Source organism: Thamnophis sirtalis, unplaced genomic scaffold (genome assembly GCF_051295495.1).
Source record: "Thamnophis sirtalis isolate CommonGarterSnake01/CBP01778 unplaced genomic scaffold, rThaSir2_p1.2 scaffold_12, whole genome shotgun sequence".
Lineage (NCBI taxonomy): Eukaryota > Metazoa > Chordata > Lepidosauria > Squamata > Natricidae > Thamnophis > Thamnophis sirtalis.
In genome coordinates, this window is record NW_028261392.1 from 56,144,309 (window position 1) to 56,160,957 (window position 16,649).

General features: G+C 42.4%; 1 protein-coding gene across 2 annotated transcripts; it reads left to right on the top strand.

Annotated features, from left to right (window-relative positions):
- Nucleotides 1–120: 120 nt before the first annotated feature.
- Nucleotides 121–16,152, top strand: METTL13 (methyltransferase 13, eEF1A N-terminus and K55). Of its 2 annotated transcripts, none has more exons than XM_087726698.1 (8): nucleotides 121–336; nucleotides 2,552–3,305; nucleotides 4,836–5,035; nucleotides 6,389–6,584; nucleotides 7,989–8,150; nucleotides 11,093–11,305; nucleotides 13,943–14,074; nucleotides 14,884–16,152. In XM_087726698.1, the coding sequence occupies exons 1-8, from the start codon at nucleotides 175–177 to the stop codon at nucleotides 15,156–15,158; spliced, it is 2,094 nt and encodes a 697-aa protein (XP_087582824.1). In that variant the 5' UTR covers nucleotides 121–174; the 3' UTR covers nucleotides 15,159–16,152. The 2 variants fall into 2 exon arrangements, with proteins under 2 accessions (XP_087582824.1, XP_087582825.1); XM_087726699.1 differs by having other exon boundaries at nucleotides 155–275.
- The last annotated feature ends 497 nt before the right edge of the window (nucleotides 16,153–16,649 follow it).

Here is a 16,649-nt window from a genome sequence, read left to right on the forward strand (position 1 = left end):
CCAAGATGGAAGGAAGCCTTGACCAATCAATGAGCTTTGAGCGTAGAAGGACTCGGAGAGGTGGGGGGGGAGTGGGAGGATGAAGACCCCCGAGGGCACTTCCGGTTTGAGTGTTGTTGGTTTTTTTTGTGGGGGGGAGAGGACTTCCGGGATTGCCTTCCCGTGGCTTCAGCTATGGAGGCGTTGCGGTTGCTACCCAGAGACGCTCGAGACTTCGCTTCGTCGGAGTATTGGGACGGGTTCTTTCGGAAGCGAGGCGAGCGCGCCTTTGAGTGGTACGGGGAGTGGTCAGGACTCGGGCCGACTTTGGGGCGGTACCTGCGCCCGCGGGACTCGGTGAGAGACGCGATAAACCGAAGTTAGGGGGGAAGGAGAGCACGTGGGCAGGGCATAAACTTTGTTCGGCCGGAGGCGTTATTTGGCTCCCGAGGAGTTTTCATGATCAAGTGACATTCGACTCACATAAAATATAAATTAGCTACCTCGGCTGGATGTACATCACAATGCACTTAAACCAGGGCTCTCCAACCTTGGCAACTTTAAGACCTGTGGACTACAACTCCCAGAGTTCCTCAGCCAGCGAAGCTGGCTGAGGAACTCTGGGAGTTGAAGTCCACAAGTCTTAAAGTTGCCAAAGTTGGAGATCACTGCGCTAAACCACTAACTAATTGCCACCTTTTCAGTTGCCTTGTAATGTCAAGAGGGCCTCAGATTGGCCACCTAATATCTAGTATAGTTTTTAAAAATCTCAGTCCTGATCAGCTTGGGTGAAAGCAATGCAGACAGCCCGATCTCTTACCACAGGCCATGAGGATTCTGATAACTCCTGGTTTTGTTCTACTTAGGCACAGGATGGCAAAAAATGTTGATTTTTTTAATGTGTTTGATTTGGTAGCTGACAGATTAATACTAGCAAGGCAGGCTCAGTTTTACAGTATGAAAGATGTAGAATGTAAGAAATCCCAAGATGCATACAGGTATGTATGTGCTACAAAATTTCTTACAAATACTGGCATCAAAGCCATGCAGGTGAAAGTTTAAAAAATTGCTGAGCTCTTGTTTTATGTCTCTGGCTGTTTTAATCTCTTGGATAACTGCAGGCTTCACAGAAAAGATGTTATTCCTTCTCCCTCCACCTCCATCAGATTGAATGTAGACTGAAATAATAAGCAATAGCAATAGCAGTAGACTTATATACCGCTTCATAGGGCTTTCAGCCCTCTCTAAGCGGTTTACAGAGAGTCAGCATATTGCCCCCAACAATCTGGGTCCTCATTTTACCCACCTTGGAAGGCTGAGTCAACCCTGAGCCGGTGAGATTTGAACCGCTGAACTGCTGATCTAGCAGTAGCCTGCAGTGCTGCATTTAACCACTGCGCCACCTTGGCTCTCAAGAGTTAAAAAATAATCTTTTGCCTTATGTCTTTTAAGTTATAAGCCAAGAGATAGGCTGGGTTTTTTTTATTCATCATGTAGGACGTCAGGAAGTCTTTTTAGTTGAAATATGCTTAGCTGCTTCAAATGTCTTACTTGCTGTACAGTAGCAATAGCAATAGCAGCTAGACTTATATACCGCTTCATAGGACTTTCAGCCCTCTACAGAGTCAGCATATCGCCCCCACAATCTGGGTCCTCATTTTACCCACCTCGAAAGGATGGAAGGCTGAATCAACCCTGAGCTGGTGAGATTTGAACTGCTGAACTGCAGATAGCAGTCAGCTGAAGTGGCCTGCAGTACTGCACTCTACCCACTGCGCCACCTCGCAGTATGTGATCTATACGGACAATTGATGTAGTGTAATATAATATAAATATCCCTTTATTCCTGTTCCACTTTTTGCATATGTGGATGAGAAATTATGGGATGCTAACGTCTTTCTCAACTCTACTTTAAGCTGAAATGTAAATGTATGGATTTTGCATGGACTGAGCTTTCATGATACATTTTGATACGTTACGGTGTAAACTTCCAACTTTTTCCAAATTGACCTTCCTACAATTATATTTCTCTTCATTAGTTTCATGAGCTTTATTTCAAAATATCCAGTGAAGTGTATACAAATTATCTAGGACCTACTTTCATTTTAGTTTCAATATGTTTTACTTACTTTGAGGGCCAGATGCTAGAACTCTTTGTATAAACTACCTGAAAAAACTCTAGTTCCGTCTACTAGCCAATGTCATCTGGCTACTACCCGGGGGAGGGCCTTCTCTGTGGCGGCTCCGGCCCTTTGGAACGAGCTCCCCGCAGAGATTCGGACCCTCACCTCTCTCCAGGCCTTCCGAAAAGCCGTTAAAACCTGGCTGTGTCGGCAGGCCTGGGGTCGATGAGTTCCCTTCCCCTCTCGAACCGTGTGGCTGTTGGTTGTTTTAAATGCCCTGTACTTTTTGTTGTAGTTCTTGTGTTTCCCTTCCCCTCCTTTAGGTTTGTGCGCCGCCCTGAGTCCCGCCGGGAATAGGGCGGCATATAAATAAAATGAACCTTGAACCTAAGGAATAATTTTGACATCCCTAAAAGGAACATGACATTTCTCCCATGCTTTTCCGCTAGATTCTTGTGGTTGGCTGTGGTAATTCACAACTCAGTGAGCAGCTGTATGATGAAGGCCATCACGATATCGTCAGTGTGGACATTAACGAACGGGTTGTTAAGCAGATGCAGGAACGCAGCACACAACTGAGGCCCAAAATGACTTACATGGTAATGGATGTACTGCAAATGGATTTCCCTGACGAGCATTTCCAGGTGGTGTTTGATAAAGGCACTCTTGATGCTCTGCTGACTGATGAAGAAGAAACCACTCTGAATAGAGCTGAAAGAATGTTTGCTGAAATTGCCCGTGTCTTGCAATTTGGGGGGCGTTACCTATGTGTCTCCTTGGCGCAGGCGCACGTATTGAAGGCAGCTGTGGAATATTTCTCTCGGAAAGGTTGGATGGTTCGAGTACATCAAGTCCCTGGCCAGAAAACAGGACCTTCAGAACAAGAATTTGCTTTGCCTGTCTTTGTTTATGTTATGACAAAGTTAAGACCAGTCCCTGGCTCAGTTTTATGCATTTTGGAGCTCTCTACGGAAGCCCAAGAGAAACCTGCCCGGTTCAAGAACAGCGAGCATCTAATTGATGCAGTGAAAGAGAGGCAACACTATTCTCTGCTGCAGAATCAACTCAATAAGAACTCCAATGTAGGGACCATCTCTCTGGATCTCTGCAGCAAAGACACTGGCCGAGCCCGGTATACTTTACATGTAGTGCATAGCCCAAAGGTGAAAGTGTCACAGGACAAACAATTTGCCATCTTTATCAGTGAGTTAATGCGTTCCTTATTCAGCCCATTACATTGGAAATCAAATACAACTCAAACAACCCAAGATTCTATCTTTAGATTCTCTTCACCAATAGCAATAGCAGTTAGACTTATATACCGCTTCATACGGCTTTCAGCCGTCTCTAAGCGGTTTACAGAGTCAGCATATCGTCCCCACAATCTGGGTCCTCATTTTACCCACCTCGGAAGGATGGAAGGCTGAGTCAACCTGAGCCGGTGAGATTTGAACTGCAGATAGCAGTCAGCTGAAGTGGCCTGCAATACTGCACTCTACCCACTGCGCCACCTCGGCTCCTAGTAATTAGTAATCAAACATTACTAATATTGTTGAGCAAAATGTGAAGTTTTTTCAGATATACCGAAGGGCAGTATTTGGCAGGGTAGCAAAATCTATTCAAATGTTTATGGGATTGGTGTCGGTGCTAATTAGCAAATGGCCTTTATAGCAATAGCAATAGCAGTTAGACTTATATACCGCTTCATAGAGCTTTCAGCCCTCTCTAAGCGGTTTACAGAGTCAGCATATTGCCCCCAACAACAATCCGGGTCCTCATTTTACCCACCTCGGAAGGATGGAAGGCTGAGTCAATCCTGAGCCGGTGAGATTTGAACAGCCGAACTGCTGAACTAGCAGTCAGCTGAAGTAGCCTGCAGTGCTGCATTTAACCACTGCGTCACCTCGGCTCTTTAGGATTTTCCTCTCTATGAACTTACATTCTTTCATCCCCAAAGAGCAAAGTAACAACTTATGAATAGGTTCATATCAGAAAGTTCATACCAGACAGGAAAAACTAATTGAAAATGATTAACATTCTGTATCACAATATTGTTTTCAAGTATCAATTCATATTCTGATGATTGATATTCTCCCAAAATAGTTATCAATATAATAATTGCTGCAGTTTCTAACAAATGATGATTTTTATATATTTTGCTTGCCCTTATTTTGGTGGATAAAATATTTTAATATTCCCAGCATTTGCTTCTAAAATATTTGACATTGTGAATATACTCTCACCGAGGTGGCGCAGTGGTTAGGGTGCAGTACTGCAGGCCACTTCAGCTGACTGTTATCTGCAGTTCAGCGGTTCTAATCTCACAGGCTCAAGGTTGACTCAGCCTTCCATCCTTCCGAGGTGGGTGAAATGAGAACCCAGACTGTGGGGGCGATATGCTGACTCTGTAAAACCGCTTAGAGAGGGCTGAAAGCCCTATGAAGCGGTATATAAGTCTTAACTGCTATTGCTAACTGCTATTGCTATTTCTAATATATGATTAATTGTGAATAATTGAATATAATATATTTTTCTAAGAAAGTTGATCAAAGCTTTATGTAAGGATAAATTTTAAGAATTATGGTTAACAAAGTGAATTACCAAGGAAAGCAATAAGCTGTAACATGAGAACAGAAAATTTGTTCTGCTTTACATAACTCGTTAAATTGAAATATGTGCATTGAAAGGTCTGTATTTTTGATGAGCACAAATCTCTTCTGTTGCCTGATCTAGTACCACAGGGCAGAGAAACTGAGTGGCTCTTTGGGACGGAGGAGGGACGGAAGCAGTTGGCCGTGAGTGCAGGATTTTGGCGTCTGGTAACTGTGGCCCTACATAGAAATCAACACTATGACAACATGGGAGCCATCCAGGCCGAACTGTCAGAAAAAGTGATGGAACTGGCCCCCGCTGGGCTTCCAGCTCAGCAGCAGGTATGTCTTTTGTCTGGCTAATGACCAGTAAAAGGTCTGTTTAGCTCTCTGATCTTCTCTAGCAGTGACCACTGAATATCTAGGGCAGTATTTCTCAACCTTGGCGACTTTAAGTCCTGTGGACTTCAACTCCCAGAATTCCCCAGCCAGCTGTGCTGGGGAATTCTGGGAGTTGAAGTCCACAGGACTTAAAGTCACCAAGGTTGAGAAACACTGACCTAGGGGAAGCCAACAAGCAGGATGAAATTACAGCAGCACTTCCTTGCTGATACTTTTAGCAACCAATATTCAGAAGCTATATGATTAAAAGCTCTTGGTAAAAAAATTTTCCTCCTTTAATTTTTCAGTGATGATGTGATGGTTTTGAGCAATGCTGTGTGAATTTGACAACCTCTTTGTATAGCAGAAGCAAAATTAATTTGTTCCATGATATTTCTTCTGTAGAAACAAAGGCTGCTCAGGACCTCCTGACTATTGCTGCTGCTAGAGCAGGGAGGAACAGCAATCAGCTGTCTTGGCCTAGTACTTAAACTTCAGTTTGTGTGTGATAGCAAAATATGGGTCTATTCAAGCCAGATACCTTAAACGTTTTAGGAAGGTTAGGTGATCAAGAGAAATTGATACTTAAAATAAATTCGGCAGTGCCTCGTGCCTGTAAGAAATACCAAAAACACAGCGTCAAAATCTTTTTTCTGCCATCTCAGTAAAGACTACCACAAATCTAAGACCCTAGAACAGTGTTTCAAGTTGCCAAGGTTGAGAAACACTGCCCTAGAAAGTGGTGATCATAGTTCAGGTAGGCAGAGTAGATGGCATTTATAATCGTGACCCATCAAAACGCGGAGGACAAAATTGCGCTCGACGAAAGCGTGCATTTGACGTCATCACAGCGCGATGAAAAAAATTAAAAATTGAAATAAAATTAAAATTAAAGCAAGCCGATTCACATAAAGGTAAGGGTTAGGTTTAGGGTTAGGGTTAGGTTAAGGGTTAGGGTTAGGTTTAGAGCGTTAGGGTTACATTTAGCGTTAGGTTAAGGGTTAGTGTTAGGTTTAGCGTTACGTTAACGGTTAGGTTTAGGGTTAGATTTAGGGTTAGGTTTAGGGTTAGGTTTAGGGTTAGGTTTGGGGGGGTTAGGGTAAGGTTTTAGCTTTATTTTTACATTTTTCGATCACAGCGCAATGTTTTTGTCGCGCTGTGATGACGTCAAATGCGCGCTTTCGTCGAGCGCGATTTTGTCCTCCGCGATTTTGTGGTGGAACCATTTATAATATGCATGATATTCTGTTCCCCCGATCTTTGAAGAAACTCTCTGGGATGGTAGCATCATTAGATTGCCTTCTGTTGTTGCAGGTGCCATTTCTGTCTGTGGACGGAGACATTGGGATCCGCACCATCCAGCATACTGATACTAGTCCTTTTAGCGGGGAGTACGTTATTGAAGACGTCAAAGGAAGTGGTGCTTTCTACTTCCGCCGCCTCATCTTCCTCAGCAACAGGAATATAGTGCAGTCCGAAGCAAGGCTTTCATCCAGGGGATCCCACAAAGGTGAAATTAAAGCTGTGGCTACCAACTATGGGCTGCTGTCTTTTACAATGGGGTTGCGAGGAGGCCTAGTACAGGTGAGAGGCACGTACTACACAGCCCCACTTTTCTCTCCAGCTTTCTGTGGATCAGTTTAAGGAAATGGTAGAAAGAAGCAGGCTAGTAAGGTAAGGCAATGTTTTTGAATTATTAAGTACCGTGACCCGTCAAAACCGCGCTCGACTAAACCGCGTCGCTGACATCAACAGGGCGACAACAGCCAGCGCGGAGAAAGAAGGGCGCTTTAAATAGCGCTTTGAAAGCAAGCCCATTCAACTTAAGGTAAGGGTTAGGGTTAGGGTTAGGGTTAGGTTTAAGGTTAGGTTAAGGGTTAGGTTTAGGGTTAGGTTAAGGGTTAGGGTTAGGTTTAGGGTTAGGTTAAGGGTTAGGGTTAGGTTAAGGGTTAGGGTTAGGTTTAGGGTTAGGTTAAGGGTTAGGTTTAGATTTAGGTTTAGGGGTTAATTTTAGGTTTAGGGTTTACAGCGTGCTTCTGTCTCTGCGCTGTTGTCGCCCTTTTGATGACGTCAGCGACGCGGTTTAGTCGGGCGTGGTTCAGTTGAGCGCGGTTTTGTCGGTGAACCATTAAGTATCAACACTGCTGTCCCTCCTATTTAGCACCTCATGTTTTAAGATGTGCAAATCGATATCAGTCTTCTCTACCAAATGAATTTAAGGCCCTTTGAATGTTGTTCAACTCTCAGCATCCCTGACTACTACTTGTCTGACAAGAGTTATAAATCAGCAACATCCGGGTGGATATTATCGATGTACAGCCATCTAGTGAACAAAAATGAATTCCAGCCTGCTTTGAAATTAATAAGTTGTTGAAAACCATGACCCGAAAAAAGGGTGCACGTCAAGAGCGCGCCAACGAAACTGTGGTGACAAAAACCACGATGTCATACACGCGTCGACAAAACCGCGCCCACAAAAGCGCGATTTCAGTTAAGGTAAGGGTTAGGTTCAGGGCTCTGGTTAGGGTTAGGGTTATTCGGTTGTTATTACTTGTTCGTTGAAGGCGCGCTTTTGTCGGCCCGCTGTTGTTGGCGTGCCTCTGCGCACATTCATCGGCGCAATTTCAAACTCGTTTTTGTCGCTGCGGTTTCGTCGCCGCGCTTTTGTCGAGCGCGCGTTTGTCTGTGAACCGTTGAAAACAAAATGATCAGAACTGCTATTTTGGGAGAAAGAGATAGGATTCCAATCGTGACCCATTGTGGGGAAGTGTCCTTTTGGGGAGCGATGGAGTATTTTGAGTAGTTGTCTCCTATTCCGGATAAGTTCAATAATCAGACTATACCTCCCTCTTTTTATAGTTACGATAATCCATATGGCTTGTCCATCTAAATTTGCTGTGTTTTCTTTGGCCAGGTAACAAGCAGAAGAAGAAGAAGAAAGTGGCCCCTAGGGACCATTTCAAACCCGATGCTGAAGCTGCCTGTCCGGCCATTGACAAAAGTTACTTGTGTTGTGCTCACCACAGAACTATGGTCGCAGGACTCTGCTTGCTGAAAAACCCCGAAGGTCTTCCACGTGAGTAGAAGCCACAGAACCGATTTTTAAGTGAATTTATGTCATATCCCTGTCAGTAATAGTTAAATATGGAACGATCAGCAGCATCCGGGTGGATATTATCTATGCACAGCCCTATGGAACGATCTCCCTGTGGAGATCCAGACCCTTACTATTCTTCTGGCCTTCCGCAAAGCGATTAAGACCTGGCTTTTGCGGCAGGCCTGGGGCTGTTGAGTTTATCCAGCCCCACTCTAAGCTGTATGTATGTTGTGAAATTTTAATGTTTTTTTATTTTATTTTATATGTGTCCGTCCCCCCCCTCCCCCCCCCCCGTTTTTATCTGTAAGCCGCCCAGAGTCTCTAGGGAGTGGGCGGCATACAAATCCTAATAAAACCAAAACCAAACCAACTAGTAGGATTTTATTTATTTATTAGAGTTTTGTCCCAACTTCTTTTGTCTTTTACAAATAACTTAAGTGGCGAACATACAAATGCTTCCACCTGTTTTTCTTTACAATATCAACCCTTTGGGGTGGGTTGGATTGAGTGAGAGAGAGACTGACCTAAATTACCCGGACAGCTTTCATGCTTAAGGCGTAGCTAGAACTCACAGTCTCCTGTCTCTCTACGAGGCATTTGTAAATAAGGCTATGCTTCTAGTCTCTTCCATTCATCCATTCATTAGCAGTAAAAAAAACGGAGTTTGAAGTAGAATTGTAAAGGCGCTGACATATATAATGCAAATCCATTGACTAGAATTCATTTGGCCAGATTAAATGGTTTCACCACAAATCCGCGAAGCCCTTATCCGTGGAGACATAAGCGCGAAGACTAATTCACGCCGTTCGAAGCGCTAAGGAAAAACGCGACCCTACCGTGATGACATAATCGCGGAGGGCAAATCCGCGCATTCCCAAGCACTCAGCATCCTAAACCTAACCCTAACCTTAAACCTAAACCTAAAACAAACCCCTAAACCTAATCCTAACCCTTACCTTAATTTAAATCCGCTTTCTGCCGCTGCGCTGTTTTAATGCGCCCTTCTGTCGCCGCGCTGTTGTCGCGGCGGTGATGACGTCGCGGCTTTAGCGACGCGATTTTATCACCGCTATTTTGACGAGCGTGGTTTTGTCGTGCCACGGATTAAATTAGATTAAGTTTCTGAGCAAATAGTAAAAAGAAAGAAAGGAAAAGCATCCAGACGCAAAGTTAAAGCTGCAGTAATTTTTTCAGCCCCCCCCCCCCCCCCAGCTCCAAAAATTCGCAGCAAATTATCTTATTTTTTCATCCAATTTTTTTCTCATCCATCTGTGTTTAGGGCTGCTCTACATATAACCAAAACTTATAGAATTCAGATCTGAACTCTGAAAATCCACATGGTCGTTAGGTGGCAGCAAAGGCTTAAGAGTTTTCTGTAGATCTTTCTTGCCATATCATTTGTTATCTATTATATTGATTTTTCATTCCCAGCTCTGGTAACCCTACAGCTTGGCTGCAGCTTGCCTTATACAGAACTGATCTAGCTGCATTGTGGTATGGGTGTTGACACATACTCCTCCAAGGAGGGATTCTTTAAAAACAGAGGTATCTTTATCAGCATCTGTATCTAGCACTACTGGGTTATTTGGGGCCCCAGGGAATGGACTGAAGTATAACCTCGGAAAATCGGAATATAGAACAATGGACTTGCCTTCTTTTTTTTCTTTCTTTTTTTTAAGGTTTTTATTTTCCATTTTTTTCATTTTCATCCACTCACATATATACTGTGCATAGCCAGAGCCATACAACATTAAACAATAATCACAGCAATTCCTCTTGTCAACAGTAACCCAAAAAATAGAAACCCAATATACATCTTCCACTCTCCGTACACCTCTTTCTTCCACCCCCCTCCAACTTACTATCTTCCCTCCATCATCCCCCTCTACCCTACTTCCCCTCCCCCTCTACCACTCCTCTCTCCCGAGCCACTCCCTCCCTTCCTTCTCCCCCTCCCCCCCATCCTCTCTCCCGCCCTCTCTACCCATCTTTCTTCTATCCCACTCCTCCTCCCCTTGGTGTATTTCCACTATATGTCAATGTACTTAACTTATCCTATTTTTACAGAGAAATTAAAGAAAAGCAGTATACATGTGAAGTCGCATTACACTGAAATCTAACACATTGTCTCTAACCTGGTGTATATCCCTCCCTCCCCCCCTCCCCCCAACGCCCCACCTCCCTCCCCCCCCCCCGACTTCCCAGAGCCCGTACACGGTATAGATTTTTAACAAACACAGTCTAAAATATATTGAGAAAAAAAGAAATAAAAAAGGGGTTAATAACATCTCTACATTGATCTTAGCTTCTTCTTGCTACGCTTTGAACAGTTTGAATCATTCCTGATCTTAAGAAGGACTTGCCTTCTTTTCTGCTCTTAAATAAATTGCCCCCTGAGTTATCAGAGTGACTATAACAGAGCTATAAAAAGTTTGGACTTTGCAAGCCCAACACTGAGAATTATGATGCAGAAGTATCCCCATGCCCCACTCATGGGATCTCACAGGGTTGGCCTCCTCCGGGTTCCATCTCCTAGCCAATGCCATCTGGCTACTACCCGGGGGAGGGCCTTCTCTGTGGCAGCTCCGGCCCTTTGGAATGAACTCCCCGCAGGGATTCGGACCCTCACCTCTCTCCAGGCCTTCCGAAAAGCCGTCAAAATCTGGCTTTGCCGGCAGGCCTGGGGGTGATGAGTTCCCTCCCCTCTCGACATGTATGGTTGTGCGACTGTTGCTTATTTTTATTATTTGTATTTCATTTTTGATGTTCCCCTTTCCCTTTTTGGATTGTTCGCCGCCCTGAGTCCTCCCGGAGAAGGGCGGCATATAAATAATAAATTCCATTCCATTCCACTCCCTCTTCAGAGCAGGGCACTGCTAGTTGTCCTTCCAGTTCATAACTATTCTGTGTGTTGTTTTCAGAAGCCCAGATCCACATGCTTGTGATTGGCCTGGGTGGTGGCAGCCTCCCCCTCTTTCTTCATGACTACTTCTTGCAGTGCTCTGTTGATGTAGTGGAGATTGATTCTGCCATGCTGGAAGTGGCTACCCGCTGGTTTGGCTTCTCACCAGGAGACAGACTAAAAATCCACATTGCAGATGGCTTAGTTTACGTCACCAATCTTACAGCAAAAGGTAATGACCTCTTAGATCAGTCCCCACTCAAGTCATGATTTATAGATGGCGCATCTCTTAGCGTTGTTTGCGTCCTTTGACTTTCTGACAAGCACCTGTACTGCTCTTACTCTTTTGTGTAATTAAAATGAGTTATTTTGAGCATATAATGGTTCAAGAAGAAAAAAAATTAAAAGAACACCCTTCTATTCTGGATGTTTTAGCGGTTATATTTCTGTATTTGTATGAATCATAATTAGGATGGTAACAGCGTAGCTCAGAAAATGTGGTACTTCATTGGGGACCGCCTGAGAGACCGCCTCCTGCCGCTTACTTCCCAACGACCAACAAGTTCGCACAGGTTGGGCCTCCTCTGGGTGCCTTCAACCGGACAATGCCGGCTGGCGGCTCCCCAGGGGAGGGCCTTCTCTGTTGCTGCACCAGCCCTGTGGAACGATCTACCCGCAGAGATCCGGACCCTTACCACTCTCCCGGCCTTCCGTAAAGCCGTCAAGACCTGGCTGTTCCAGCAGGCCTGGGGCTGTTGATTGATATCCAGCCCCGCTTAGATGGAATGGATGATCTTGAATTTTAATATTGTATTTTCTGTTTTTAAATTTTAAATGTTTTTTTGTCTTGTTGTGAGCCGCCCAGAGTCCCAGTGGGAGTGGGTGGCATACAAATTTTATTAAACTTGGAAACTTGGGGAATGGGACAACTTGCCACTGCCAACTTGCTGCGGCCAACTCGCAATAGCCAACTCACTGCGGGCCAACTTGCTATGAGAAACTCACCGCGGGACAATTTACCAATTCTATTTCATGATTCAAAATAATAAATAAATGAAAATTATTTTAATTTTTACTCTTCACATTTCATTATGCCCCTCCTTTTGCATCATTTCTTTAATGATTTTATTCCACCAATTCTTTGATATTAATGTAACTCTTGTCCTGTGGCGAGATGGCCCTGTTGGGTTAGCCACGTCAAGTTGGCTATGCCGAGGTGGCGCAGTGGTTAGGGTGCAGTACTGCAGGCCACTTCAGCTGACTGCTATCTGCAGTTCGGCGGTTCAAATCTCACCGGCTCAAGGTTGACTCAGCCTTCCATCCTTCCGAGGTGGGTGAAATGAGGACCCAGACTGTGGGGGCGATATGCTGACTCTGTAAATCGCTTAGAGAGGGCTGAAAGCCCTATGAAGCGGTATATAAGTCTAACTGCTATTGTAGTGAGTTCACTGTGGCGAATTGTCATAGACCCATTTCAGTGAACTATGACCTCTGAAAGATAAGTATACTTAGCTTGTTTTTTCAAAGTATTCAGCTAAGATAAGTGATGATTGTGCTTAGTTTGATATCACAACTTTTTTGATGTAAGCAATATGCATCTGCTTTCTAGGATAATTTGTAATTAATTATATGGGGAAATGGATCATTTATTTTAAAGGGAGATGTTTTATGGGAAATTCTGGTCAGTAGATAAACACATCAATCAACAAAAAAAGAAGAATGTGTATTAAATTCAGTTAGGTAAAATGTTTCTCAATCGCCTTTGACTTTGGTTCTATTTAGCAAAGTCTACAGCTGTGATTACCTAATGTGATAGATAATACCTAAAGAGGGAGATATTGAGCTGGATATATTTCAATAGCTGATGTAATTGGGAGAATATTCTGAAGTGCAAATGTTCATCATGAAAATATTTCTGGGTAGGGCCAGTGTGGGTAAAATGGTTTGGTTTTTTTGCTGCTCTTGTGAATGCCATGAATTGGGATTTTTTTAAGGCAAAAAGTCTTATTTTCATGTATGTAACACCACAAAGCAAATACCGTATTTTTTGGAGTATAAGACGCACCAAAGTATAAGAGGCAATTTTTTTAAAAAAAGTAGGTAGATAGAGGGATACAGAGGGAGAGAAATACAGTAGGTAGATAGAGAGAGAGAAAGAGAGAGAGTAGGTAGGAAGGTAGGTAGGTAGGTTGGTAGATAAAGAGGTAGAGAGAGAGGGAGAGAAATACAGTAGATAGGTAGGGAGAGAGAAGGAGAGAGTAGGTTTAGGTAGGTAGGTAGGTAGGTAGGTAGATGTTTCCAGGTGTATTTATCCATGTGCTGGAGAAGGAAATTGCTGACAATCTGCAGCACCTAAGACTTTGTTTCTGCTGGCACAGCACTTGATCAGTGTAATTCTCATCAATCAGTTAAAGAGCTTTCCAAAAGGAAAAAAAAGTTTTTGCACTGTGCAAACCTCCCAAAAATGGCCCTTGTTTTAAAAATAAGCCATGAATAGCCTTATGGAGGCTTATAGAGTGCTGCTGGGGGCTGGGGAGGGGGCAAAAACAGCCCATGTTTTGCTCATTTCTGCCCTACCCAGCCCCCAGGAGCTCTCTGAAAGCCCCCATAAGGGTATCCACGGCCATTTTAGTGAAGGGGCGGGCCTTCGGAAGGCAAAAAATGTTGTTATCGATGTGTAAGACGCACCCAGGTTTTCAGCCTCTTTTTTGAAGAAAAAAGGTGCGTCTTATACTCCGAAAAATATGGTAGAGTTGAAAAACAAAATATATAGTTTTCACAAATGTTATTGGCAACACATTAAGCTCTAATGATCCTTACTGATAGTTTGTGAGGAATATTGCTCCACTTTTTCCTCTTTCCTTCCCAGCTCCATCATCTTATGACGTAATAATGTTTGATGTGGATAGCAAGGACTCAACTTTGGGAATAAGCTGTCCACCACCAGCCTTTGTGGAGAAAACCTTTCTTCAGAAAGTGAGAACACTTTTGAAAACAGAAGGTGAGAATCCCTCATTTGTAAGTGCCTGAGCAAAGTAAAATGATGAACTGCCTCAAGGAGATGTCCTGTCTTTTTATTTGGATCTAACTGATATGAATTGTTCTAGAATCAGTGAACTTTTAAAAATCCTTTGAAATCTTGCAGTACCACAACAATAACATGATTAGAGTGTCACCTGTTAATAGATACAGAGATTATTGTTATTCAAAACAGAAAATTCTGTACGGTGTCGTTTTTACTGAACACACTGAGTCACCATTTATTGCCTTTATTGGATAAGTGAAGTTTTGGATAATGTATTAAGTAATGAACTCTTTTCAGGAGATGAATCAAATTAGAAATTCTAGTCAAGAAGACGACTAGAGACTTGTCCAAGGAGTGTCGGTTTGAGGGGACTCTTGCATAAAATTATATTGGTTGCTACCATCAGATCTGCTGTTCATTATACCAATTTTCAAAAGTGAATCATGCCTATATCAGAAGAGATTTGCTAACAAGGTTGTTAAGGTTTGCAAAACTTGCTAGAGATTTTAGCCTTTGTCTGTCAGTGGTCAGGCAGGTAATAAAACATGAACAAAAGTAACGAAATAAATAACAGAGGTTTTATATCAGCAAAAAGCAGAATGTAACATGGGTTTATCTGTGAAACTACAATACTATCTAGTGATTAGAAAGCAGCTAGTTTTTTTGTATATTAAAAAAAGAACATAGAAGGCAAGAAGGGGATTCCACCAGAAGGAAATACTCTGTTACGTAGTCTCACTGATTGTAATAATAAGCTAAAATATTCTATTTTTTTCTATCTGCAGGCATTTTTATTCTCAATCTGGTATGTCGAGATATCTTGCTTCGAGGATCTGTTTTGGCTGACCTCAAAGAGACTTTCCCTGTACTTTACACTCAGAAGATTGAAGGGGAAGTAAATGAGGTCGTCTTTTGCCAACAGCAGGGTAAAGTCAAATTATCTTCCAGAGACCTTCAAGAGAAAGGTCAGATTTTGGAGAAGGCACTTCAGCAACCTGGGCAAGAATGGGATAGCACTTATATCCTGGCAGATATGCTGGAAACAATAAAACTGGTTTGAACAACCACATGTTGCAGCGACAGTTGGAGAGAAGAAATATAGCCCATTGCATTCTGAGGGTATTGTGTTACATCCGTTAAAGATCCATGTTTGCATACCGGACAATGATGGGCCATCAACTTGAAAAGTTGAAGGAAAAGGAAATGCCCAAACCTTTGTGGCTGAATTGGAAACCCTTTCATTGAGAGATTTTGAAAGAAGAGGTGCCCTAAAATGTTTCTCTAGAGCAACATCTTAGTTTAGATTTGTCTCTTTTTTGTCATCATTGAATGTTTAACATCAGCTGCAGACAAAAAAATGCCCTTTTCTTTAGAATCAAATCATTTTGTTACAAATATAAGATAATGTGAAAAAGAAAAGTAATTATCAGAAAGTGAAATTCTTGAATGCAAGAATTTTTAGTATTTATAAAAGGAAAGAACTTAAATGAAATTGATTATTTCAGTTTTATAGGAAAGTGTAATATTTGAGAGAATCTCTTTGAAAGTCTTACCATTTGTACAAAGATGTTTGAGTTTGTTCCAATGACACGGTGATTTGCACCATACTTGTGACTCCCTTTTTGACGCGTATGGGACAAGGATGAGGCCTTTACAAAGTAGAATCCTCCAGTTCTATATTGCATCATCATCTGAGACACCACTGTCTAGACAGAAACTTCCCTGCATTGTTTCTGGGCCCTTGTGATAAGCTCTATTGTGTAATTCCAAAAGCAAGAATTGATGAGTTGGAAAATACCCAGGAGGGGCAAAAATTCTGAAAACTGTCAAAATTGTAACAAGGGGAAGTAAAGTATAGTCAGGAAGAAAAAAGTTACTTCCCACTTCAAATGGCTGTGACTCACTCATTTATAAAACTGGACAATGTAAGAAACAATTTGCAATTGAGTTCATGCTTTTATTTAAGGTAGAATTAAAGAGCATGATTGCAAAGAAAAATGTTTCTGGCTTGCTAGAACAGCTATTCTTGGCTAATAAAATGGTGTTAGATCTTGTTCAACTTGTCACAAAAATGCCTCTTCAGTTTCCTTAATTTCATGACACAATAAGAAAGTTCCTTCTGATTAAAAAAGAGAGAATTTCTGTATATTATGCACATGCTCACCAGACATTTTGGCAATGGGAGTTTCCTAATACAAACATATGTCTTCTTTCTGGGATGTTTTCTGCCAAAATACTTAAGCTAGTATAAAATAATTGCTTTTTTGTTGTAACCAGATTTGAAACTGATTGTTGATTGTCCCTGATTAATATATTTTCCATAATTGAAAAAAATAAGTGGAAGGCAAATGCTTTTTTAAAAAATTGTAGCTTTAATTCAACTAATAACCAAAGTTTGCAATAAGGAAGGAATTTGTAATAGTGATCATTTGAAGGGTTGTGCAGATTTAGAAAATGATTCATAATTATTTGGTCCTCATGTGAGCTTGGTGATAAATGGTGCAAAAACCAAATTCATTTTCACGGGCACTCAACCAGCTCAACTGCACCT